Below are 27,608 nucleotides of genomic sequence, written 5' to 3' on the forward strand. Positions count from 1 at the left end.
CCATGCAACGCTACAGCCTTGGGGAAGAGTGGCTGGAGAGCTGCCTGGAGGAAAAGGACTTGGGAATGTTGGCTGACAGCCGGCTGAACACGAGCCAGCAGTGTGCCCAGGTGGCCAAGGTGGCCAACAGCATCCTGGCTTGTATCAGGAATAGTGTGGCCAGCAGGAGCAGGGCAGTGACGGTGCCCCTGTACTCGGCACTGGAGAGGCCCCACCTCGAATGCTGTGTTCAGTTTTGGGCCCCTCAGTACAAGAAGGACATTGAGGTGCTGGAGTGTTTTCAGAGAAGGGCAACAAAGTTGGTGAAGGGTCTGGAGAACAAGTCTTACGGGAGCGGCTGAGGGAGCTGGGGATGTTGAGCCTGGAGAAGAGGAGGCTGAGGGGAGACCTTATTGCTCTCTTACAGCTACCTGAAAGGAGGGTGTAGTGAGGTGGGTGTTGGTCTCTTCTCTCAAGTCAGTAGTGATAGAATGAGAGGAAGTGGCCTCAAGTTGCACCAGGTGAGGTTTAGATTGGATATTAGAAAAAATTTCGTTACTGAAAGAGTTGTCTGGCACTGGAACAGGCTGCCCAGAGAGGTGGTGGAGTGACCATCCCTGGAGGTGTTAAAAAAATGTGTAGACATGGCACTTCAGGACATAGTTCAGGAGGCCTGGGGGCGTGGGTTGATGGTTGGACTTGATGATCTTAGAGGTCTTTTCTAACCTTAATGATTTTATGATTCTATCATTCCTTCAACATGTGGTATGCTTTGCTTTAACAAAATAATATTTATGGGAAAAAAATCATTCAGCCTTCCTCCAAAGTTGACTTCTATGCATATTTATGTCTTCCTTTAATTAACCTTTTTCTTCATGATTACAATAACATTTTCTCTGGGGAAGATACAGGATGTTCTATCTACATAGAAAGGATATGTAGACTAGAAATATGACTGCCTGACCACCCACTCAGAAACAGTATGAAAAGTTCATCTCAATAATGGGAGATAATATCTGGATTTTTTTTCCTAGTTTTGTTGTAAGGTTATATGCAGCACTGCTAGAATGTCTGGATCTCTCTAACAGCTATGTCCCTTATTTCAAGGCCAGCTGGGGAGCTAACGACCTTCACGCAAATTAGTGGAGATAGACTTTGCATTTTTTTCCTGGAATGTTAGTGTGTTCCACAACTTTGTCACGTTTTCTGAACTCATGCTTGTGGGGGATGAATTTGCAAGTAACTTAGCACTGTTTGACGCGTCCTTGAACTGAAGCAACGCGGCAGTAAAAAACAGAGACAGGAACGTGGGAAATGCCAAGAAGAATTTAAGTAAGCAAAAACAAATGAAGTCGCGCAAATAGAACAGCCTATCAGAACGTAGCATAAGGCGAGTGCTTAGAGCTAGCTGACGGATAACAGAAATTGTGCGTGTGATCGCGTGAGGAATGTGTTGAAAAGATATATAAGCAGTGAAAATCTGACAATAAAGGTCTTCCGCAGAACATCTGTCAGGAGTCGGTGACATTCATCCCTGCACATGCTTGGGCTATTTTTAAATGGTCATATCTAACACGGGGTGTTTATGTGCTCAAAGAGTATGTCTCTTTTCTGCCTGGCATACCATAGGATTCCTGAGCAGACTGGCTGACTGCTAAGGAGAGAGTTTCACAAAGATCGATCCCACCAGTTTTGTGGCAATGGAGAACATCACAGTTTTGCAGCTGGATTGTACGTGTCTACTTTTAAGCAAGTCCTTCTACAGATTCACACATTCCAGTTAGGATAGGCAATATCTTCATATTACCTGTTGGTTCATTTTACGTTTCCAGTCTTTGACTTTTCTTAATTCTTTTTCCTTGCCGTGTATACTGTGTATTTCTCTGCACTGTCCTACTGATGCTCTTACAGCACGAAGGAAACCAGCTGCCATTCTGAGCCAATTATCAAGATTCCTAGAGTAGTTAACTTATTGTATGCATGGATATTCAGGGTTTTTTTTCCTCCTTTCTCATGTATGTTACCTCTTCATCTTATTTCCCTTTTACCTTCTCCCATAATTTTTGTATTTGCTTTTCAAGCATAAGATTTGTATTCCTTTTTCTCACTTAACAAACTTATTTTCTAAACACCTTTATTTAATGATTTCACAGTCTGTTACTGTAACGTGTTCTTTAAATACGCACATGTTTCTTCAGGGCAAACCAAAGGTTTTCTGATTTCTGGCTTAAATAAATTATCCAAACATAATGGAGATATGTTTGTATGAAACAGACTAAAAGTATAAGATAAGCTGTATCATTTAGGATTCACTTCTGTATTCTTTTCTGGGGAAAAAAAAAGTCCACCAAGGTTTTTCATTATATAATGTATATGTTCTTTAGAAACATACACAAGTAAAACCTGTATCTTTCTCAAAATTCCATTTAGCTAACACATTGACTCTTGCGAGGCTAATCGGTCAGTTAGCCTCCTGACAGGAGACAGTGCATATCTGTAATTCTACCAGGGTATGTGTATGTGTTATGAATTTCTAGGGCTGAAGGACGTATTATCCTAAACAGCAAAGCCAAACTGTTGGCCAAGAGAAGAGTAGAGAGAATTACTCTATTTTCTTGGAGTCACTTGATCTTAAATATGAGTAGAAGATGGCAGTTTCCTGCAAAAAACTTGCAATCCACCAAACTTTTATATTTGTAGAGAGATTCCTTACATATCTTAGTAAACAAATATAATAATGTAGATCCTAATGGACATAATCTTTACCCTATTCCCATTGAAGGATTGGTCTTCGTAAAAACTTATTTTGATAGTTTGTCAATGGATTAGAGATCCCACCCACTTTCAAACACTAGCGGCAGTCTTCCAAAGTTGTTTGCATTTGATTGTGGCTGCAAAATGAGAGGCAAAGTTGAAACCTTTCTGAGCAGAATTCCTAGCAAGTATATTCTATGAACCTCTGTTTTATTTATGGTAGCTTTAAAGGGAGTATCTTCTCCCGGAACATCTAACTTTACTTGCCACTGAACTGGCGACAGCAGGAAAATGTGTGATTTATTATATGCTTTCAAAACACAATTCCCTGGTTTTCTATCAAAATACAAAAATTCATGAGTCTTACTGTAACTCAAAGATGATCTGTCAGCATAAAGTATCCTTCAGAGCAGAAATCACAAACTAAATGGACAGTAAAACATGATGCATCAATAACTGCAAGGAACAGTAATCACAAGCAAAACAGACCATGTTAACAAAGGTGCTAAGAATACATTTTATTCTTACTAAGAATGGAGTTACATTACACAATGTTTCTCTTTTGCAAATTGTAATAGATTCTATGGCAGGGGTTAAGTGCAGTTTGGAAAATAGGAGAGGATGTCTTGAAATCAGAATTTCCAATGCAGTGAGAGTACTGCTGTCCATATTATACTTAACTGCAGCTGAGCCACCCAGGCCTGTCTGCACTCTTAAACTTTCTATTTTAGTCCTAGAAATGGTCTAACTGGAGTAGCATGGAGGATAATATTCACTAATTTATTCTGCAGTATACGTTAAGTTTCTCCTTGCTTTGGTATTCCCATCCATAACTGGGGATCATATTTTTTCTTACTTCAGAGTTACAATATTTTAAGATCTTTTGTGCTCCTCAGATGAAAAGTGTTATGATGGCAGAATATAATCTTTTATGTGCCAGTGCTGGAAAAAGAGAGGAACTATTGGCAGGACACTGAAAATTGCTAAGGTAAATCGAATCCTCAGCTGAGCAGACAGAGGTCCTCAGCAGGGGTTAAAACTGACAAAGGACAGAAGGAATTAAAATGAATGACTGAAATCTGGAAGATTTGGGTGAGGAATCAGCAACCGAGAGGACAGTTAGTATCTGAACTGGGTTTTTTTTGTTGTTAGTTTGGGTTTGTTTTGGGTTTTGTTTTTATTTTTTTTTTCTCTCTTTGAGTCAGCTTCTGGTTATATCAATCAGAAACTGGTTTAATCCAAAATAAAGACTCTTTAATTATTGTTTAGCAGTACCAGTGAATAGGCTGTCTGGAGTGGAGTAGAGGGTAGATGTAGGTTAACTACTAGGAGGAAATTCTTCCCTGTGAGGGTGGTAAGGCGCCGGAACAGGTTGCCTAGAGTAGTTGTGGATGCTTCATCCCTGGATGTGTTCAGGGCCATGTTGGATGGGGCTTTGAGCAGCCTGGTCTAGTGGAAGGTGTCCCTGCCCGTGGCAGGGTTTGCAACTAGGTGTTAACGTCCCTTCCAACCCAAACCATTCTATACGTCTATGAGTAATACTTTCCCAAGTTCAGGTAGACATACCAAGTAGAGAATACGAAAAAATACTTTGTAGCTTGGAAAAAATACGGCAGGACTGTCTGTGGAATGCACAGGTGAGATACGTAGAAGGACTTTGCAAATAAAATTATTTGGACGAGTTGATTAGGAACTTCGCTACTTCCGGTGTGAACATCTGCTGGAAGGTCATGCTTGAAATCCAAAGACTAGAAACAAAAGTCTGTAATCCTAATATAGCACCAAAAGTTGTTTTAATTTATGAGATGGCTAAGAAATTACGTTGCCTCCACGCTGATTCACAATTGTTACCTCTACTTTCTCCTTTATGATTTTAAGAAGTAATGCAAAGCTATCCTCTAGAAGATCCCAAAAACAAGTGCTTAAGTATTACATTTAATGTCTCAGTCTCTGACACCTGTGCTTGTAATATTGGACATACTCCTGGAAAGCACTGGAACTAAGTAAGAAAAAGATGGGAATGAATCCATAATATATTTTCATACCTTTTTGTAGTAGAAGGTCGTGGTCCTGAGATCTGTTGACCATCATTACCCAGAGCACATAACAGGATGGGTGAATGTTTAAAACAGGGTGGGGTGGAGGGGGAATGGAAATAATGGACAAACTTACCAAAACTAGATTATTAGCCTCTCACAAGAAACTCACAGTGTTGAGGCTACTGTCCTGGCGAGTGAGAACCCCCACCCCACTAGCCTTGCAGGAACTTGTACTGTACCTTTTTCCCAGCCATAAAATTGCAAAAATTTCCTGTAGTTATAATTATGGTAATTTATATACTGGAATATATCTGTTGACAGGCATAACACTTCACCTAGATGTGTGGAATAGCTGGAAAGAGTTCTTGCCTGCCTGTCTTGTGGAAAAACACAGCGTTATCTCAGGAAAATCCAGTGCTTCAGTCTGGTAATAAACTGCAATAAAATATTTTTCCACTCACATTTTCCAAACGCTATTCTGTTCTAAAACAAACCCTTCAAAAGTTGGCGAGCCTTTCTGTTTAACAAAATGAACTCTCTCCTAAAAGAGGAAATAAAGATTTATGAGCAGGTTATGCATTGTTTTAGTAATTTAGAACCTTGTTGGTTTTTTCTGTTTGCTTTTTTTAGCTTTATTTAAGATGGTAGGGATACATGTTTTTAGAAAGTCATTTTAGGCACATGGGAATAGCAATGCCAGCTCTATGTCATTTCAGCCCACAAATGCACCTGTGTACCACCCGTAGGACATGGCGGTGTCACCAGAGGGTCATCTTTTTCCTTTCAGTTTGGGCAATAAAGCACAGCACCCCTCCGCACGATCTCAGTGTTAAAATATGGGCAGGCCATACGTGCGAAGTGGGTTTGAATTGCATATTTAAGGTAGAATAACAGCATTATTAGGAAGCAAAGGGCACATAAAATTATAATCAATTCCATCGTTTTAGCACAGGCCTGTGAAACAAGAATGATTTCACTGCATTAACAAATACTTTGGGGGGGACACCAGGTTATCCTGGCTACTGGGGTGCACAGCGGGCAGGGACCGTCTCTCCCGCAGTCTCCCAGACTAGTTCTGTATTCGTTTCCCTTAGAACACGGGTTTCTCGCACCGCCGAGCGCCAGAGCCGCGCCTAGCCGGGGCTGCCCTTTCAGCCCAGGCCCGGGCACAGCACGCTGCACAGCGGCTGCTGCGAAGGCCCTCTGCCGGCAGCGGAGGGGCCGCCGCCGAGCCGGCCGGGGGCTGCAGCAGAGCCGGGGTCGGCTGGCTCGGTGCTGCTCCCCTCCCGGCCTGCCAGCGCCGCCGGCAGCCGCCTCCCGCCGGGCCCCGCGCAGGCGCCGCGCCCCGCCCCGCCGGGCGGGGACCGCCCCTTCCTGGGCGGGCGGGCTGGCTCCGGGGGACGGAGCGGGGCCGGGTGGCGGGGCGGGATGCTGCTGGTGCTGTCGGAGGAGCAGAAGGCGCACCTGGGCTGCCTGCCGGGGCTGGGCGACGCAGGTCCGGCAGCGCCCGCGGCCCTGCGCCGGGCCCGTCCTGGCGGCGGCGGGGGGAGCAGCCCGGCGGGCGGGGGGCCGCGGCGGGGCGGGCCGGGGCGGCGGAGCGCTGGGCGGGCGGGCGCGGTTGCCCGGCGCCTGCAGCCGAGTCGCCTCCTCTCGTTTCAGCAGCCGTCGGCGAGCTGGGGCGGCTGGCGGTGGAGCTGCTGCGGCGGGGCGCGGCGCCGCGGGCCTGCGAGGTGGCCGCCAGTAAGAGCCGGGGGTCGGGCGGGGGCTCCCGCGGCGGCGGTCCCTGTCGCCCGTGGGGGGCGGCGGGTCCTGCGGCGCGGGGCTGCCGGGGGAGCGGGCTGAGGGCACGGAGCGGCGGGGAGCCAGGCTGGTAGCGGGGCGCTGCCGTGCCCGGGGGGGCGGCGGCGGGCTGTGCGCCCTGCCTGCGGGGCCTGCCTTCCGGGGCAAGATCCGCAAGCTGCGCGTTCGCGTAGCGCTCTGTCCACGCGTCAGTGCGGGAGCCTGTAGTTTTCTCTGTATCATGCTATAAGAAATAGGTTTGGGGTTTTTTGTTTTGTTTGTTTGCTTTGGGTGCGCGGGGGGTGTGTCTAACTTGCTGTTTGATGCCCCTACGTTATTATTTGAACCCTCTATTCTTCCTTTTCTATACATATTTTGCAAGTTAGCTTTGGATGAATTTGCAGTTTTGTGTATTGTTGCTGTGGCAGTTTAATAAGGAAGTAAAAGGTACTTTGTGCTTTCTTTAAAGGAAAACTTAACATTGGTGCGGACACTGTTCAGCATGTGGTAGAAGGATTGACCTACCTTCTTACTGAAAGCTCCAAGCTTATGGTAAGGATACCTTTGTGAAATGAATCCAGGGATGCACTCAAGTGATGTCTTTTAAACACTTACAGCTCTGAAAATACTGCTGAATGAAGAAAAGAGAGTTCAAAATTCTGATGACATGTATTCTTTTAATTAAAAAGTGTCTCTTCTGCTGTTCTCTTATTGAAACATTGTGTCTTCGTGGATGACTCTGGAATTCAGTGCCTGAAGCTAAAATTTGCAATATTTTAATAGCGTATAGCAAGAACATGTGGTAAATTAGTCCATAGAGAAGTATACTTCAGGATTAAGCTCTGTCTAAATAACAAAACTTCAGTGAAGATTTTGTTGTTGTTGTTGTTGAGCTACTGTGTGGGACGTGTGCTGTACTAACCCCCTGTTAAGTATTCCTTATGTTTGTCTGATATGGTAGGTTTGAGAGCTTTTTCAGCTCCTGACCTGAGAAGTTTGGGTGGGTGTAAGAAGATATTAAAAGAATAATGGTTGGATAATTACTGTTTCCATTGGAAAGACTATTTACTACTGACACAGTAGAGTATTTGAACAATGAAGACATGGAGAAGGGATACAGAGACAAGTAATTCCAAATTGAACTCAGGCAGGTTTTGCTCTGAAGAGCTGGTGGGGAAGGGATTGAAACATTGCAGAATCTTCCCTTGAAGTAAGGTGACTTGACTGACAGGTAAATTACAGTGTATTATGGTAGAATAGTTGAACACAGAAGGTGTTTATGGTAGGAATGTGTTGTAAAGGTATGACATTTTCAGTTTAATAAATAACTGTTTCCATGAGGATGAACCAAGCTTCTCCAGGTCAGCACAAAGGCATGAACCTGTGGGAATCACTTTCTTGGGACTACTCTGAGTTACTGTAACGTGAGCCTTAAAGTTGTACCTGGTGCCTGCTTACATGTGCAGGCACTCAGATAATTTCAGAATATTTATAATTTGAGTATCAATATTATGTTAAGATACTGTTGATAAATTGATGATCAAAATACGTACTTCCTCATGACAGCTCAGATGCTTTCTTTGGGTTGCGTTTTGTTCTCTGATTCGAAGGCTTAATGTGAGGATGTTGAATGTTTTTATTTTTTAAAAAACTGATCTAAAACTGTTCCTGAAGCTCATGCAAATCACCAGTAATACATCAACACATGTAAATCACTTAAAACCTGGATGATTTGTTTTGTCCTATCTGTAGAATTGCTCTGACACATTCCTGCAGGAAAATAACTGTACCGTGCCCTATGTAATATGTACTTACAGTTTTACCTGATTCTCAACAAATAATGATTATTACAACAGTTCTGTATTAAAGCTTAAATTGTTATTTCTAGATTTCTGAGATAGACTTCCAAGATTCCATTCATGTTCTGGGATTCTCAGATGAATTGAACAAATTATTGCTCCAATTGTACCTCGATAACAGGAAAGAGATCAGAAGCATTCTCAGTGAGCTGGCACCAAAGCTTCCCAGCTATCACAGTCTCGAATGGAGACTGGATGTGCAGGTACCTTCTATTATGTTTTCAATGTTCTGTATTTTACTTTACATTTTTTTAACATCATAAACAACCACAAAACAATTAATTTATATTATTTCCAAGTAACTGAGGCAGCAGTTTTTCATGTATTTAAAACTGACATAATTTTGTTACTGCACCAAAGGTAGCTGGTTATGAGATGAACAGGATATTTAATGATGCAAAGTAATTGCTGCTTTATGAAAATTGAATTCATAGCTCCATTGGTGTTTTAAAAATATTAGTATATACTAAATATATTTGGTCTTAATTATCACCTAATTTTCAGAAATACTGTGAAAGCATTGCTTAAAGTGGATTAGTATTGCCTAATGATAAAATGAAATAATAGATTGTGTATATCTTTAATGTGGATAAAAAGGATTTTTAAACAGTCCTCCAAGTAGGTCCTGCAAACCTGTTGTAAATTGTAAATGTGAGCGTTGATGATCATCCTTTTCTTGTTTGTTTCTCTATTCCCGTTTCATCTAAACTCCCTCGTGCAGCTTGCAAGCAGAAGTTTGAGGCAACAGATTAAGCCTGCTGTGACTCTAAAGCTACATCTTAATCAGGATGAAGATCAGATTGCCCAAGTGTTGCAAACCGACCCTTCTACCCTCCTCCACCTCATTCAGCAACTGGAGCAAGCGTTGGGGGAAATGAAAACAAACCATTGCAGGAGAATAGTGCGCAACATGAAATAGTATTGATGCGTGGCTGTTTTCATACTAAGCAGCTTGTGAAACAACTAAAAACAATGTTCACAAATACATTTTGAGGAGAAATAAACATCTGGATCAGATGAAATGCTTTCCTGTGCCAGGATCTTGAGCCAGTAATTATAGGCTGAATGTCTATAGGTGCTAACTTTACACACCTGCTTGATATGAGATAGGTAATTTTTTTTGCTTTACTTGCAAATGTAGAATTCAGCATGCTATGCTGAGAATTTCTTCAGCTCTAAATTAGTATAGTTCTACTTGAAGAGCTTTCCTACATAAAGTAGAGCTGTCTCAATATTATATGAAGCTGCATGTTTATTTTTACATTTATCAAGTAGTTTATTTTCCCCTTGGTTTTGCAATTGAAAAAAACCTCACAACTTATACTGGTGGGAATGATGCTTTACAGGAATGTTTCTTCCTTCTAGGCTCATGCATGTGTAAGAGTACATGTGGGACTGCTGCCCTCTTCCTCCAGAGGATTCAGTCAGCTCGGAGGCTGGGTGTTACACTGCTTTTCTACCCCTCCTGTACAATAAAAGTATAATCAAGCTAAAGCTTCCATTTTAACAAAGTTACCCCTACTGGGCAGTCTCATGGTTTCTGCAGGTAGCAGTTACCATAGAAAACCCAGTGGCCTAAACATGAGTTAGCATACTGGGTATTTCTATATGTAAAGGTGATTTGAAAAATTACAAAAGTAAAACTATGGTCCAGGAGGCAGATTAAGTAGTGTTAACTTCTGCTAAATCTGATCTTCCTGTTATGATGACTGTGGTGTGATCGTGCTGGGATGAAAAAACCCCAATTTTTGTTCCCCTATTTGGATGGTGTTCTGATAAAGGAAAGACAAGCTAAGTATTGCAACATAAATTATGCTTTTCCATTTTTAAGAAAAATGCATAACAAAGGTTATGTCAAAAGTCACGTTTCAGTTGTATTGTAATGCAATATTTTGTAGCTTTTGTGACTAAGGTTAGTTTGACCCATTAATGTTTTAACTGTCACTAGTGAGGGGGCATCATAAAGTCCTTGAAGTATATTGGAGAGGACAATTATGGAAGAGAACCTTTACATACAGATTCTAGCAATAACTGTATATTTACTGTCATAGCAACACCATAAATTTCTGTATTAATTGGCTTCCTGCATTCAGAAATGCATGGTTTTCTTATTTTTTTTATTTTTTTTTAAAAAAACCTTTGAGAGGTACTATTTCAAATGAAACCTGCATGGCAGAAGTGCTTTAATCAGTAACGTTACCACTTAAAGTCAGTTTTCTAGAATACGGAGTTGCTTATTCTCTAATTGCTTTATATAGTGTGGCGATGGTGCGAACAAACTTCCTTTCCTCTCCCGTATATGAATCAGCAATGTGTTTCATTTACCATCCATCTGTGGTGACTTTTTTCATAGAATCATAGAATTTTCTTCACATGTAGTATGTGGTAATTAAATGTGATCAAATGTTACTACTTGGGATTTCTGATTAGTATTTTTTTGGTTATGTAGCTGGCCTACACTTTCAAGTGAAATACAAGAACAGCCTATATGTAGGCCAGTGTTTTCTCTGTGTTCCATCTCACTAGAGCCATAGTCTAGGACCCTGGGCAGCAAGATAGAAGTTTTAGATACATGTCTTAGAAGCTTTTTGTGTCTCATCCCACTACTGCCCTATGAATCTGAACACATTTACCTTTCTGACTCTTAAACGTTTCAAGAAAAGAAAATCAGCTGCCGTAGAACTAGTTGGCATCACGGTAAATGGTGGCAGTTGACATGTGCATCATGTCCTGAAGCATGTCCTAAAGAGAAGGGGTGGGCTTCCCTCAGTGATCATGAGTAAATGGACAGTTCAAAGTAGCTTTTGTGAATACAGAATGTCATTAGAAAGCTGCGTATTCCCTTTTTCAAAGCTTATTACAATAGTCTAGAAGAAAAAATGTGACACTGGATGGTCTTGTTTCCTCTAACAAAAAACTGCATGAATTGAGGATGGTCAAGGTTAAACCTGGAAGCTGGGTGAAATTCAGGGAAACTCAAACTCTGGCAGAGATCCATAAACAGACTCAAGAAGAGTAAGGAGGAAGATCCTTTACACCAAGCATGTTGCTTTTGCATTGTACCTTTCAGTTAGTTCTCGGGATAAGTACTGAGCCTGGAAAAGCAGCTTCTCAGCAGCTAGGGATTTTAGCTTAATTATTAGAAAGGTACATTTGCCTTTATGCAAGGTTGGAATGGGTCTTTCTACAGCTCTGCAACTTCCCCCTTTCTCTGTCTTCATAGCGCACAGGGCAGCTACCAAGGGCTTTGCAGCTGCCACAGCACAAGTACTGATGTGCAGACAGAGCAGAGTTATATCTAAAACATGATTAGTGCAAATGCACATCAAATGACGATTACTGCTGCTGATGTAATCATACTGATTTGAGTTACCAATGTGGGAATAACAGTATTGCTGTGTTGTAGGGCAGATGAAGATGGAGTGTGAAAAAGTGTCTACTTCAGTAACCCACAGATAGTGGTAAAATAAGAATTCACTCATGGATCTGGATTTTTCTGTTGTAACATAAAATCTATCCAAAATCAAAGCGGACATGTAAAGCTATGTAACTTGTTTCCTCTCATGACTTTGCATCACTTTATACCCTTGAACAAGACACGGAGAGTACAAAGCATTATTCACAAGCTATTGAAAAGAAAAAGGTAATACTGCTACTTCTAACCCATTTAATTTTTAATAGGCTTTTTAAAATTTGCTCTGGTATCTAGCCACTAAAAGCAAAGTTTAATTTGAGGCCATTTCTCTACTGTTTTTTTCCTTCAAATCTAGAAGAACTGATTGTTGATTTTATAACAAAAAAAGTGACTTTCAACTTACCCCTTAAAAAGTCAAGGAACAGATTTGTAGGCAGCACAGCATTTTAATCATGAAGCAATTTACAAACACCAATTAAGTTCTGAATAATCCGTGAGGAAGTTGTGAGTGTATTACTATTTCATCTTTAGAAATCAATATATTAAGTATGGAACATAATCTGTTACCCTCAGTGTAGAACTTTTGTATGTTTTGGTTTACTGTGAATTTAACTTTTGCGGAACTGCCCTTCCTGTGTATGGCAAGTAGCTTTTGGTTTTAGGAAGCAAGCAACTTGTGAATGGCTCCCTGGAACCTTTTTGATAGACCACTAAATTCAGGCAAACCTTATGCCAGTGCAGAGTCCAAGTGCATAGAACAACTAAAAATCCAACTAGTTTAAGTATAAACTAGATTATTTTCTTAAAAGCAGAGTTAGGCGCAGCCCTTAGCTATACACTTCTCAACAGATTTGTATCCCAGTTTCTTTTTTCCTGGTCTAAACAGCAGAGGGCAGAAGGTTTGTTTTTTATAATCTAAAAAGGAGATGTTTCGCTATACATTTTCAGTGTTTGTCTTCCAATAAGAATTGTTCAGAGCCCCAGGTCTTAGCTTGGAATGTATTTCACCTTATATTTTCCGAAGTCGTGATCAATTTTAAACTGAAAACAATAAAACTTCCAGTTTTCAACCACTAAAACATTTTCTTGAATCTGCTAATTAATTTGCTAAGTCGCTTAGCAATGAACGTAACCCAATTCTTAAAACGCGGGATGACGTAATTTGTTTGGTGTTGTAAAATGTTTATATTCTTCTAAGCATTGAGTAAACTCAAGCAGCCATGCTTTTCTTCCTCCTGTTTGGTTTTTTTTTTTACTTTTGAATGAACTCTATATGATCACTTTGTCCATTTTGTAAAATCTGCTAAGTTTCTGATCCAAGTTTTAATCAATTCCCCATCTCTGAAACATATTTAGACTCTCCTACAAGCTTTATTTTCTTGTAGTTTTGCTTGTCCCTGCCACACTTCCTTGCAAGCTTTTAATGTACTACACTAAATACTTTTTCACCCTTTAACGGGCTAATTAGTTGTTCCTTGAATTATATGGGGAAACATGTTTTCATTTAAACAGCTATGGAGTTAGTTTATATATATACATATATAAATACAATCAGTATCTGAAACTTGGATTAGGCCTACAATTCTCATTTAACACAAAACCCACTGAACTAAGATTTTGTCTTAACATTATATTTTGAATTTAACGTTAAAGGTATTAGACCTGTTTTAAATTTAGTGCTGTTCATGGAACATGTCCACATATAGACTCAAAGGTATGAATGGTGATTTTGTTTCAGTTCCAGTTTTTATAAGAATGCCTGTTGAGAATTACTGTGACTGTAATATTAACAATGGATGGTGTGTAGGAAAGGAAGTCTAAGATTAGGAATAACCTGGCAAAATTCCATGAGTAAAGCTCTACCGTTTCTTTCTTATCTAAATACAGGGAAGGAAGTCTCCTGTCACTCTATGCTCGGCTTTGTGATCAGGGTCAGGTATATTACAGCACAATCTATTTTTTTAAATACCCTTTCTGATTTTGTTTTCAAGATAAGTATAGATTGTGGCAGTCTGATTAATGCAGTTGTATATTGAAATCTGAAGTTTCGCTCACCCATCAGATTATTTGTATCAATAGAAAACACTATTCTTTCACTTTGGGTTCTGGGTTTTGATTTATTTGACATGTGGCGGGTTTTAAACATGACCAGAAGTTCTACTGAAGACGGAGTAGTGAGCAGACTGCTTTTACGGGCATAAAAGTGCAGTTTTTACTGTGATTGTGTAAGAGAATTCTAGAATACATTTTAGGAATTACCATGATCATCAGCTTTGTGACTTGCTTATTCTAGACTCTTCATGAAAATTTATTCTAAATACCTAAGAACAAGCAATCCTTCAGTCTATCTATCAAATTAATGAAGTTTCTAAGAGCAACCCCACTCTAAATAGTGGCATCCTGATTGTCCCAAACTGTAGATAATATTCAGGCTAAGATACAAGCCACAGTGAACAAATATGCTGCAAAAAGACATTTTTTCCCCATCATTAAATATCTAACAACCTTCTACTGATGTTATTCTTTTCCTTTCCCTATCTCTTGCTCTGTCAGAGTGTTATTTTTTGGCAAAAGGAAAACTTGAGTACACAGATTAAAACTGAACTTCACTTCATGGAATCTATCTTACTCCATAGCGTGCTTGTGTGTGTGAACGTTCACAGTCGTATTCCTAGTGTTCCTAACAGATACTTAAAATATCAGAACTGCAGAAGTCAGGAAGCTTCTCTACCAGGCCTTCTAAGCATTCTGTATTTATAGATCTACCATAAGATAATGGAAAAATTTCTGTCCTGTTAGGTTTGTCTTTAGCAGAAGCCCTATGTAAGCCCTAATTTTAGAGAAATCCCGCAGCTGGTACTTGCACTATTATGGAGAAAAAACCCGTTATAAACATTTTTGTTCTGAATTTCAGCAATTGGCTAATGATTTGACATGGGTGGCCTTTTAAATCACCATTGTTTGTGCTTTTCTACATCCAAATGTAACTTCTAATTTCCGGATCTAACAATTCACAAGTTTCCCAAATACTTCTCAGTTCCTGCCGGGGACTGCAGTTTTGCATTTTGCTGATGGACAGTCTGAAGTGGAAAGTGCTGAACCTCCGGCAGCCATCTCAGCCTGCAGTGTTGATGAAGCGGGTCTCCTTAAGTTGGCTAACTTTGCATGAACCCAGACCTTGCAGTGTTCAGATGTTCCTTGCTGCCAACTGAGCCCTCTTGGACAGCAGCATCCAGGTAGCAGGTGGCTGCAAGCAGTCTGAGGGGTTAAAGTGACTGGAACTGTGCCAAATATATCTAAGATAAGACACGCAGTGCTTTGAGTTCAAGCCCCACTAAAGCTAACTTGGGGTCTTTTGAGAAACTTTGTCGCATAAAAAAGGTGAGACTTCGTCATTTGTCTTGATTTTGTAATTATTAGAGGTTGTGGCACTTAAAAAAAAATATTTTCTTCAGTGATCTTTGCTTCTTCATGTGATCTGAATATTGAGGGTATTTCCTCCTAACCATGGCTAATTTAGGGATGTGTTGTGAAATCCCGTATCACGAAGAAGTCTAGCATACAGTCTCATAGTAGATGCAATCAAGAATTCACAAGAAAGCAAGATACATACCTTTTATAAATCAGTCAACAAACATCCTGAAAAGGATGCGTGCATTTTGAGTACTTTTGGGTAGGTTGTTTTTACCATACAAAGTTTTCTTTTTCATCCTTTTTGAGTAAGTTCTATAATCACACCTTTCAGTATTTTAATACCTTGCTGCACAAAGTCCACTATTTCAGATCTTCCTCATGAAAATTGTAAAATCAAAAGAAGAAGGAAAGCTTTCCACTCTTCCCAGGTATCGACATTAGAAAAAAAATGTGCAGTTTCATCTCTGTCAGACTACATCTTCACTTTGTGGTTTCTCAGCTAATGGATGGAGATGTTTGCCTCTTTCTGTCCACCTAAACAGTAAAGGCTCTCACTGGTCTGCGTATGAGCACACACTCCACGGGTTTTCCCTGTCCAGCTAAACAAAAAGGGACATGGCAGAGAAGCACTTCTTTTACTTGGCTAGCTGGTTTTGCTGCCACCTATGTGCTCAATGGCAGGACCACTTCTTAAATTATTGGGGTTAGACTGGTCAACTTTAACACTTCTAGAACAAAAATTTGCCTTTTATCCCTGCTCATTCTCCCACAAAGGTTAAAAGTTAGTATCAAGGATGACTCTCTAGGCAAAAAGAAAACAGATGATGAAAACAGGGAATACTGATCATGAATGTTACTTTGACTCTCTAGGAGAAATAGAGGATCTTGCAATTCAGAAATCTGCAGAACAAGTCATGTAGACCTGGTCTTCTGTAGAGAGGGGAAAACGTGAAATATACAGCGCTAAGCAACAAGTACAACCAACAGCATGCGTTCAAGATGTGTTAAGAAATATATGACACTGCCTTTTTGTTTATTTTTATATATACATACACTTATTAGGTGATAATTGGCATGTTTTACACTAACAACAGTAGCAGGATGTCAGAATAATTAGGCTCTGTTTCAAACTGCCCTGCTGAGTGTGAGCAAATCATACACCCTCTGTATTGGACACAGGAAATTCAAACTGGAAGACTCTCCCAAAATATCAAATCTGACTGTAATTAAACTATTACTTTTGTTTCCTGGCAAAATCTACATAAGAAAACCCTCTCCGTGTACATGCAGTTTTTATTAACAAAAAAGAAAATGGTACCTAACTCTACCTTTCTGCCAGTTAAATTAGTTATGCTAGAAAAAGTACTCTTCATGCTGATATGAATCTCAGCACTGTTCTATGCTACCCTACTGCTAAAGTTTGCAGAGGTATTCCAGAATATTTTTATCCTGTGTATTTCAGTCTTGTTAGATGGGTAATTATTCTGGTAGTCAGCAGTGTTCATGCAGGGAGCCAGACTGACATAACTATTCCAGAACAACTCTTGCCAATAAGATCCTACTGTATTAAGAAACTTCTTTTCCTCTTTTTGCAGTTCTGCGCTTTTATTCTGAAGCACCAGAGCAGATCAGGTCCCAGTTTATTTTATATGACTATTTTAGGACTTATTCATCCCGCAGAACTTGGCCAAAAATCATCTTCCAAATCTGTCTCGAGTAACTGAAAGCCTCACAGACTAGCTGTTTTCCTGTCCTTTAAACACTACCAGCACAAATATTAATTTGTTTCCTAATTAATTTATGTGCAACATCAGCTATATTAGGAAACCTCATTTTCATCAGCAGCTTAAGCTGCCTGAGGCAAACTGATTGTGGTGTGCCTATGTATTTTGTTCCACTTGCTTCCTGGGAGGGGGCATGCTAACCTCAGGAAAGAAGTTGAAACAAGCAGCTGTAGTGCAGTCACTTCTGACATGGCTTCAGCTGTTTGCAAACCAGATACTACAGCTAGACACTACTAGACACTACTTTTCCCAAATCACTGTTGCAAACTATGTAAGTGTAATCCGACTTTGTGTTGATGTGGATGAGCAGTGTGGGTATGTCCCGTTCCACTGGCTTTGCCATAAGGAGGATAACCTCTGAGACACAAACATTGGTGCAATTTTTTTGGTTAGCAATGCTGTTTCTGAAATGAACATCTGAGCAGTCATCTACCAATGATGTTCACATAGCTTTCTTGCCAGTAAAATTACATCAACTTCTAAAACAATGTGAACTAAGCTGACAGGAGTTCTTTTTTTTTTTTTGCTAGCAGACTGTGTCCACATTAGAGGTTTTGCTGGCTTGGAGATGTTGGCTGGGGAGGTATGCTGACATAGCTATTTCAGTGAAAGTTGAAATATACACCAGGTCCTTGTATTAAATAAACCACATCACAGTTGGCTACACAGGATATTCTTTGTGTGCAATCTGAGGTGCCAACCAAAGTCTAAAAGCGGTTAGCTACCTGAGGAACAAACAGCTGTGAAATGCAAGCAGATGAAAAATGGAATCTTAAGCATTGACCCCTTTGTTAAAAAACACAATACATTTACTGAAGTATATCTTTCCAGAAGTAGACTTTTGAAGATTAGATTAATATAGAAAAATTAGCAAGAGCATAATATACAAAAAAGTCTATTAAACAATACCCAATTGCCAGAAGTGCACAAAACCCCTATTAATTTGCATGACAAACTATGTTTTTTAAAGTGTGAATGTGTGTCTGATGCACATGTATACCTTTGTATAGTAAATCTTCACGTGACATGTTTTCTGTTCCATTGTATTCTTTGTTTTCCATTATTCATTTTGGAGGAACAGAAGCCTTCTTTTCTTTTTACATATGGCTCTTCTTCACCGAAGGATATGGAAGCAAGTATATGTAGTTAATGACCACTTAAAGTCTCTTTGCATAGTGCATACCCAAACAGAAGGCAGGAACTGTTTGAGGTCTTCCTGGTCTGCACTGTGTAATAGTTACTCAGCTAGCCAGAAAGCATGAGATTTTTCCAGGGAATCTTGAAAGTTTTATTTTATAATTGCCATCCCACATGTGTCTTCACCTATGCAGGCTTTCTCAGAAAAATGTTAATGTACGTAGGGCTTTGATACAAAGCAGCGATGGATCTAGATTAAAAATGACAAGATGTAGTATTGTTTCTTTAAGCCATTAGATGCTCATTATCTAAGGGTACATTTGCAAGTGCCCTTATTTCTTCTGATCCATTTGGTTGGCTTTCTGCTGAAGTATAGATTGAATTTGCTGCTAGAAAAGGTACAACAAATAGGGTATACTCAAAGTACTGTGCTTTTATAAATCCTTCAGCTGAACAAAAAATTCTGTACTATTTAAAAACACTTAAACAGCACATGAAATTGTGAGTAAATAATGCTATTGTCTTGTTTTTCATAATGCATGATCTTGCAATTAGAAGAAAGAAGTAAAGATTAAGGAGGCTTTCTATATCACATTTGTGGTATGGTTCTTTTATCGCTTAATCCAATCCCATTGTGATGGAAGCGTCATTGTCTTCCATGGACTTGAACATATTGAATCATTTTCTATAAAAGCTGGTGGTCATATGCTATTTTTGTGTCCAAAGAAGGAAGTTACTGTTTTCTAAACAAAGAATAACAACAACAATAATACAATTCACTCTCATAGTTTTAATCACTTTCAGATTAGTGGAGAAAGATGCTTTAGCCTGCACCAAGGGGTACAATAGTAGCTATTGTTAGTTAGCTATACTGAGTATATCACTCTATAACAAGTGCAGCTGAAATACTATCGTCTTGCTGAAGAAGACAGTTCTAGCTGTTTAGTTTAGAACAGACGTGCATATACTTACCCATGAGATGCCACACTGTCTTACTGAAGTGGTCTAATTAATGTAGATGAGATGTCACCATGAATGAGATTATCAGAGCCTTGCCTTGAATAGGCATGTCACATGGAAAGGAATGTAGTAGGTAGCTGGGTGTGTCTTTACTCAAGGATACAGAGGCCTGGAGGAAGCAAAAAAGCCCTTGTAAAGCCTGTATGAAAAATCACTCATGTTCAGATCATTATCTGTACAATAGCCACAAGTGCACACACACACAATCATCTAATATCCAGTGGTTTTTAACAAGGAAATTGCAGGGGAAAAAAAAAAAAAGACATAATATCTGCATAACCCTGGAGCAGGTGCTGTAATTAGCACAGCTGTCTGAGCTAGTAAAAATGCTAGCAAGTGACCCAGTAAGGAAGCGGTAGAAGAATGGTACAAAAGATAGCATGGAAAATTCTTAGGGAAGGGAAGCATAAACAAGTCTCAGGAGTACTGGTTTCCTGACCAGAGATATGGCAGATGTGGCAAAAAAAACCCAACAACCCAAACCAAAAAAACCCAAGGAGGAGATCTGCCTAGCCAATGGAAACATGAACAGGAAATGTAAGGAAAAACAAATGACTGGGAATATTTGCTGAAGCAAGGAAGTCAGGAAATGCACAAGCAATATCTGTTCCACAGAGCTAGCTGATCCTAACCCAGGGTTCATGTAGAAGCTTAAACTGTGAATCTCAGAATCTACATTACCAATATTAAATGTAACACTGATCAAGGGACAAAGATTGTTCAAGAGTCAGGTCGAAGTTCTAAGCTGGAGAAGCCAATTGAAGTTTAGAAGAGTTCATGCTTCCTAAGAAATAAGTAAGGGTAAGAAATAAGTACATTCAGAAAAAATTACTTGCCTAAGACTTTTCTAATGTAGATTCAGGCTACTGACAAGGATGTATCCTATCGATCAGCATAGCCTGGAGCCTGTCCAAGACGTAGAAATAAAATTAAGAAACGCATTACTAAAATGATGCTTATTTGTATAGCCAATGTGGGATACCTGGATATGCGTAGTCATAAAACCATTGTATGCTTCCTATTGTAAAAACCAACATTGAAGCTGGAAAGTGAACAATATCATTCTTTATAGATGCAGTTACTGAATTTAAGCAAAATCTGGGTCACATCACCATTCAAAAGTTGTTTAAAATGCACCAAAAAAATGGGAATATAAAAGACAAGATTAAAAAAAAAATTATGTATTATATTTACTTTATAGAAAGCCTCAGGAATGTGTTTTGACGGTGGTTCTGGCTTCTAGCATAGACTAAGTAGAGAACAAAATGACTGTGAACAGGCAGTCAGGATAGATCCACAAAGTATCGCAGCTGTATTTGAAATACCACCTATGGAGAGTGAGTTGGAAAGATTTGATACAACTCTGCATTGAACTTGTAGCAGTCAGCAAAGGGCTAAACCGTGCCTAAAGTACAACGAAGTACTTGTACCCCATGTCACCATGAACGCTTCTGTCCTTTTTCCCCGCCAGTATGTGGTCCCCCTTGCCATAGCATCACTAAATCGCACTATGAAACTCGTATGTGAGCTAATTTAAGCACCGTTTTGCTTCCAGAAATTAGCATCACCCGCGAACTTCCCGGATAATGGTTTTAAAGCAAAGCAAAATTCGGAAGACAGAAATTCAGTTGTATCAGGAGAGGAAACGCTCCGGGTTTCCTCGAACTCGGAGCAACGCCTTTAACTGCGTTGCGTGACAGGAGGGTGCAGCTGCAGCGCCGGCTGCGGGCCCGGGGCGATGGCCGGGCCGGGTCGCGCCGGCTGCCCCCGCCGAGGGGCGGCACTGCTCGCTGCTGGGCTCCCGGGGCCCGCCGCGGGGCTCCGGGCCGGCAGGGAGCGGGGACGCCCCGCCCGGGGCCCGTGGCGCCGCCTTCCCCCGGCCTCCGCTAACTTGGTGCGGGACGGGGGCAGCGCGGGTAGAGACCCCGGCGGGCTCTGAGGGACAGACCCCCGCCACCCCCAGGGCCCCTCCGCCGCCCCCGTCTCACGACGACTCCGCGCACCCAAACTTTCCGCGGCCGTTGCATAACTGCGGGCGGGGCGGGGGCAGGGGCCGGGCCCGGGCCGCCGGGGCGGGGGGACGGCCGGGCGGGAGGGGCTGGCACAGCCCTCGCCCCTCCGCTGCCCGGCGCGGCCCGGCCCGGGGGAGGGCGCCGCGCTGCCCGGGGGCTGACCCGCCCGCCCCTCCGCCGGCCGCCCGGGAGACCGACAGCGCCGGCGGGGGCGCAGAGGCACTCCCCGCCCGCCCGCCCGCCCCGGCAGAGCGGCGCTGCTCCCGCAGAGCCGCCCGCCCGGCTCCGAAGGGCACGTCCTCGGCGGCGGCCTGCAGCGGGGCCGGCCCCGGCGACCGCCTGCCCCCGCGACGTCTGCCTGCCCGCCGTCGGGACCGACGCGGGGAAAATGAACCCCGCTCCCGCGCCCCCGCCGCCGGGGCAGCAGGTGATCCACGTCACGCAGGACCTGGACACGGAGCTGGAAGCGCTTTTCAACGCCGTCATGAACCCCAAGCCCAGCTCCTGGAGGAAGAAGATCCTGCCCGAGTCCTTCTTCAAGGAGCCCGACTCAGGCTCGCACTCGCGGCAGTCGAGCACGGACTCGGGCGGCCCCCCGCCGCGGCCCGCCGCCGCGCAGCACGTCCGCTCCCACTCCTCGCCCGCCTCGCTCGTGGGCTCGGCCGCGGCGCCGCAGCACGCGCACCTCCGCCAGCGCTCCTACGACGTGACGGACGAGCTGCCGCTGCCGCCCGGCTGGGAGATGGCGCTCACGCACACGGGACAGCGCTACTTCCTCAAGTGAGTGGGGGTGGCCGCGGCCCCGGGGCCGGTGCGGGGTACCCGGGCCGGAGGGCGCTTACCGTGGTCCGGTGCGCACCGGGGGAGGGTTGTCGGCCAAGTTGTCGCCGACCGGGAGTGAACTACGTCGTGAGGCTGGGGGGGGTAGGGCAGAGCCGTGAGGTGAGGGCGGCAGGAGTCGCCTGAGGGAGGGCAGCGCCGTGAGGCGGTGGGGGGCGCTGTGAGGTGAGGGCAGTGCCGTGAGGCGGCGTGGGGCGCTCGGGGCGGGGGAAGCCGAGGCTTTCCAAGTCTGAGGTGGATGCGAAAGCCCCGTGGGGAAACTCCTTCCCGCTTGACGGGTAGGGTGAAGACAAGCGAGGTGAAGCGACCCGCCGGGCGCCGGCTGGAGGGCAGCTTCCAGAGCCGGAGGCAGAAGCTCTGCCTGTAAACTGTCGGTTTTGTATTTCTTTTCCGCTTGGCCACACGTCCAAGATTCAGAAGCTAATTAAAAAAAAAAGTTTAATAGGAGCTGTTTCAGGGGGTTTTCCAGAATGTGGGAGCAGGACACCGCGTGTCCGTGACCTCTTGGAGGTAGGATGGGCTATGGGTGGGGGAACTCCATACCCCGGGCTCTCAGGTCTCCCGACCAGGCTCTAACTGAAACCGCTGTGACCGCATTGTGGGTGGCTTTTCACAAACGGAATGCACTGCTGCAGTACAAGTGGTGTGTATTATATTTATAGCATCCATATCTTTAGGGACACGGGAGGAGGCTTCCTTATTTTAGTGACAGGTTTTGAGACATGTGGTAACATAACTGCCTATCCCTTCTGGCCCTTCTGGCCAGTAATTTTGGCCAGTGTTCTATGTATGATCTTTGGAATTTGATTCAAAGCAGTTTAATAGGCCTGAAAATATATAATAATCGTAATATGTGGTAAGGCAACAGTGCCTTTTGTGGTAGATTCTGTATCTCTGCTCCAGATTCATTGTAAATTGAGTGGCACTGTATTAACCCGGTAAATATGTAGTGACAAAACGTTGATTAATGAAATAAAACATTTACCGATGAAGCATCTACCTAAGGATATTGAGGGAGTTAAACTGCCAGGGCTACAGGAGATCACTTACTCGTTTACTACAGCCTTGTCAGTCGGAAGAGTAGTATCTTGAGTTCATATTCAACTCTGTGTGTGTATTCAGCCATTATAAATGGCATATAGACAATGCATGAGGGGAAAGATAAAGAATGTTTACTGTTTACAAAAATGAATAAATGCATAATTTATATGATTCTATAATGATTTCTTTGCCTTGTGGCTTTGGAATCTCCAAAGGATTACTCGAGAGCTCAGTCTTCAAATTACGCAGAGTTCAGATTTTTGCCTCTTGTCCTACTCTGAGTTACTAGCAAAGCACAAAAATATGTTTTCTTTCTGACATTCTGTATGTTACTTTGTATGGTTTAGAATACTGGGTGGACAAGTACCGGGGTCCAGACTTTGGAGTTTTTTATTGATCTGGTTTATCGCCTGAATGAGAAGACCTTGTTGCTCTGTGCTTTGCATGTATCTTTCTCAATAGAACAGGATGTAGAAGAAGCAGCTTACTGAAAGGAGCAGTGGAACAGATTCATTCTTAAATAAATAATTTATATAAATCCTTGTCAGGGCTTGGCCAGCAGGTGTTTTCTGATACCTCTGGCTAAAAATTACGTAACATAATCTTTGTCTGCTGTTTGGTTTTTGTCTAATATCAAAATGAGCTCATGTGGTTTCATCTTCCTGTCACACACTTCTGACATAGAGACAGAGTTTTCCAAGTTGATGGATTTCTTCTTGCTTAGGCCAAAAAAGTGAGTCCTTCATTAAAAAAAAGCATGGGTAGAAACCCAAAGTGTCTTCAATTTTTTTTCTAAATCCTGTCAACAGTAGTATTCTGATTAACAACATCCTTTTTAAATATAAAATAAAATTTTCATTGCATATGTAATTTGTTACCTAAGTTAGTCTTTGTTTTGCTCCCCAGTTTTATTTATCCAACAGAACTTTTCTCATTTCTATAAAAATTAATTGGAGTAATGAACTACTTTATACATACAATGTGTTTCTTTATACCTCAACGCTTTTGGGAGTAATACTTAGCTATAAAATGATCACATACGAATTGCAATATTTTACAAGTGGTGTACTGTTTTTCAGATGAAAATAGATTTTTCTGCAGAACTTTGTTTATGGAAAGCAACATTTAAAACTGTGCAGTGATATACAGAATTCAAATCGGATGATGTACTTGAAAATCTTATTTGGTCAAACCAAGCATACAAGATTACATTTGCCTATATTCAAGGCAAAAAAATCTGCCATTTCTTTCCAGCTTCATGATAAAGATCTGTTTATAGTCCTTAACAAAAGAAAATTGAGAGGCCAATTAAGAGTAAATAGCCAAATTAGGTCCTGTTAAAGCCTTTATGTAATCTGTTGAAGTTTATAATGTGATTTGTTGTATTTAAACGTATTTTCAAGAATTATTAAACAAAAGTAGTGATGGGAGTTTCAATGAACAGTGAGCCAACCTCGTTGACAGGGAGCTAGCTATAACTTGAAGCAATTGCACCCCTGCATGTCAGTTCCTGCAGAAATTTTCTGGCTGTGACTGGAAGAAACATAAGTAGCCTGGGGACCACTCCACCCTGTAATTAAATACCAAACTGCAGAAGTGGGGGATGGAAAACAGACTAATGAACACACACTTACAGCAATGTTATCTAAAGCATTTTTCTGTGTGTGGATGTGTGGACAAAAATTTGTGTGTTTTTTTTTTTTTCCCCCCCTTGATAAAAAGGGTTTCTGGAAAGACAGGCAAAGTGCCTTGTGTAGCTCTTATGTTGGTAAGTGGGAATATCAGTTGCATATCGATCCACATGCTGAGGTGTGTACACATATTCTGTAAAAAGAATTTTTCAAGTATTACTTTCCACCGATTTGTTTTTAGGTGGTACAGCCTCATATTTCAAATGAAGACTAAGGTTTTAATGTTTTCTCAGTGTGTGTACAGTGCTTCTTGGTCATACTCTGATTTCATTCCAGAAGGTAAACAAAATATAGAGAGCACAGCTTTTGCACTGAACAGATTTGTGAAACTGTTGCCGCTGTTATCTTTATCACACTGTGTTTTTTAAAATGTTACTGTGAACGTTTGCCATACCAGGACATATTTGCCAGTAAATCCTGCTCAAGGGGAAAGAAGGCTAATTACTTTCAATATTTTATTTACTCGACATGTTCAAGTTATTTCCTACTGGTTTCTGTTGGTGGAGAAGCTTGATTTAACACATGCTTGGCTTTATATTACTGAGCATGTTCAGCAGGGCAACAGGAGAAGAAAAGTAACGTCAATACTGTGAAAATACTTTTTTCCTGAGAATGACAAAATAAGTAATAGATAGTTGAAGTCTTCAAATGATGTCCAAATATAGCCTTTTCCTGAAGGCCATTTGTGTTAATTCTGTAGAGATTGTTGTTATTTTATATTGATGTTGTGCTTGGTGCTGTACAGTATTCATAATAGAGATACTTTTCCACCTCAGGAATGCAGTTACACAGCTAGAAATGGGGGAGGAGATGGAAAATGCATGAGGCAGTTACTCGGTTAAGTTCTGATAAAAGTGTGTAAGACGCTAACACCTTTGTACAATGCTTTTGCAGTATTGTTCCACAGTTAGGACAACAATTACTTACGGACATAATACACCTCTGTAAGGTGGAGTTCATGTTGATGTATCTTTCTTTGGTCCTCGTAGAAAAATGATGCAAAGCAAGAGGCCATGCATCCTTGCTGGTTTTGGTGTCATGCATTAGAAAGAGACATTTACAGAAGCACACAGCTTTTGGAGCATTTAATCTGTTCCTTCAGGGATTTGGTTTGTTCCCCCCATCTCCAGTGGTTATTCATGTGGGACTTCATGCCTGAACTGGCCTCTTGCCAGTGGCCCTTTATTAAAAATGAGTTATAATGTGCAAGATGGTACTCAGATGTGTTACTACTTACTTTTTATCTGGAACTAATGTATTAAGGAGTTCCTAACAGGCAGGAAAGCTGTGATATAATACCAAAGTTTAATGGATAGAGATTCATAGGTCACCTTTGTAACTCATTGCAGAGGTGCTTAGGAAATTCTGAGATTGGAATGTAGACATGAAAATTAAATTTGCAAGCTGAGACCAACAGCAGTAGAGGTCTATCTGATTGCCCCCTTAACTGTAGTCAGTAGTTCAAATGCTGTTTTAATGATGATGTTATAAATCCAGAGAACTTCCTTAATTTTTGTGCAAATGAGAATTCTTTTTATCTTCCTGCATCCTGAGATCAACGTCACGTATGGAGTAATTACAGCCTCTTGATGCTGAGATTGGGCCAGATCTCATTTTGGCAAAACTTGAGTGATTGGTCTTTGTTAAATCAAATAGGAGAGAGGAACAGCATGTGAACTCCTCAGGCCTATGCAGTTAGGTCATTTAATTCCTACAAATGAAAGTATGAAATACATGAAATAGAAAAATAGCAAAAATAATTATGGTATTAGAAATAAATTGTTACATTCCCTTGATTTAATAATCTCTGGTAGTATGTACAAGCAAGAAAAAAAATGGAATTTCAAAGTTGTCTCTCAAAACAGAGAGTTAGTTTGCTAGTTTATTGCAAATATCAGGCCTTGATAGAATTTTTACCCACTTGTGGACAGAATAAGAATTCAGAAATTGACCCTTATACATTGTTCAGGAATAACTGTTTTATTTCAGTACAAAATGCAGTCTAAATTTCTGGTAAGGGAGGGTTGTCTATATAAATTTGAATATGCTCCCAAAACTATGTGTAAATTTTCAAGTACAGCAGAAACAATAGAATTGGTAATCACAGGAGTATTTAGTAAGTTTTACTGAAGAACTGTTGATATTGAAAGTTATTATTGGGACAGCCTAATAAAAGACAGTAGGGCATATTTTTGTTGTTACATACTTTGTAGGCTGTTCTGCTTCACTGCATACCTATGACTCCAGTCAGAACTTGCGTTTCAGTTATCACAGCTTTAAAAGTTTCTCAATGTAATATGTATGTACAGAATGCAACCGTGTTTCAGATACATCTGTATAAGCTTAATTTAATTGCTCTACTTGGCAAATATATTAAATAATAAACACTGATAAACTATCACAGTAATTACTTCATAACAGTCTGCATGCAAAGTTTAAAATATTCTTTTTTAGTATTACATGCAGGGAATACTGTTTCCTGGTGGCTTTAGGTACCTTTTTCATTTATAATAATGCTTTCTTATCGATATGTTCCACTAAATAACGAGTAAGTTCTCATGATTGTATTCAGCTTAATATAAACATGTAACTTGATAGGAATGTTCAGACAGAGCAAACAATGAAGTTCGTGTGATCACTGGAAAGCCTACACTGATTTTTTTTTTTGTTTGTTTTGAAGATGTTTGTTGATTTTATATTTTAGATGGCTCTTTTGCAAGTGTGTTTAAGCAGAGTATATATATACTACCTAGGAAAATTTTGTATTATTAGCCCTTAAGTATATCAGTACAACAGTAGCAACACGGAATTTTTCATTAATTTATTTTTAAATTTTTATTTCTT

The 27,608-nt window shown here is 41.3% G+C and overlaps 2 protein-coding genes and 1 long non-coding RNA gene across 7 annotated transcripts in view; 2 read left to right on the plus strand and 1 right to left on the minus strand.

Annotated features, from left to right (window-relative positions):
• The first annotated feature begins 5,096 nt into the window (after positions 1–5,096).
• Positions 5,097–10,822, plus strand: COMMD2 (COMM domain containing 2). 4 transcript variants are annotated; one of them, XM_075098747.1, is made up of 5 exons: positions 5,097–5,199; positions 6,432–6,512; positions 7,021–7,103; positions 8,440–8,613; positions 9,132–10,822. In XM_075098747.1, the coding sequence occupies exons 1-5, from the start codon at positions 5,112–5,114 to the stop codon at positions 9,327–9,329; spliced, it is 624 nt and encodes a 207-aa protein (XP_074954848.1). In that variant the 5' UTR covers positions 5,097–5,111; the 3' UTR covers positions 9,330–10,822. The 4 variants fall into 4 exon arrangements, with proteins under 4 accessions (XP_074954848.1, XP_074954850.1, XP_074954849.1 ...); XM_075098749.1 differs by lacking the exon at positions 5,097–5,199 and adding an exon at positions 6,122–6,267 and having other exon boundaries at positions 6,435–6,512; XM_075098748.1 differs by lacking the exon at positions 5,097–5,199 and adding an exon at positions 6,142–6,267.
• Positions 10,823–17,532: 6,710 nt separating this feature from the next.
• LOC142059742 (uncharacterized) lies at positions 17,533–22,152 on the minus strand. 2 transcript variants are annotated; one of them, XR_012661505.1, is made up of 4 exons: positions 20,375–21,190; positions 20,017–20,086; positions 19,133–19,289; positions 17,533–18,549 (listed from the first exon to the last, which is right to left on the minus strand). It is a non-coding gene; the product is annotated as an uncharacterized LOC142059742 (long non-coding RNA). The 2 variants fall into 2 exon arrangements; XR_012661506.1 differs by lacking the exons at positions 20,017–20,086; positions 20,375–21,190 and adding an exon at positions 22,035–22,152.
• WWTR1 (WW domain containing transcription regulator 1) overlaps positions 21,266–27,608 on the plus strand; it is an 82,974-nt gene continuing 76,631 nt past the window's right edge. Inside the window, exon 1 of the mRNA XM_075098738.1 lies at positions 21,266–21,972. Within this exon, the coding sequence (XP_074954839.1) occupies positions 21,581–21,972 (392 nt within the window). The 5' untranslated portion in view covers positions 21,266–21,580. The remainder of the gene's footprint in view (positions 21,973–27,608) is intronic.

This window comes from Phalacrocorax aristotelis, chromosome 7, assembly GCF_949628215.1.
Source record: "Phalacrocorax aristotelis chromosome 7, bGulAri2.1, whole genome shotgun sequence".
In the NCBI taxonomy this organism is placed as follows: Eukaryota; Metazoa; Chordata; class Aves; order Suliformes; family Phalacrocoracidae; genus Phalacrocorax; species Phalacrocorax aristotelis.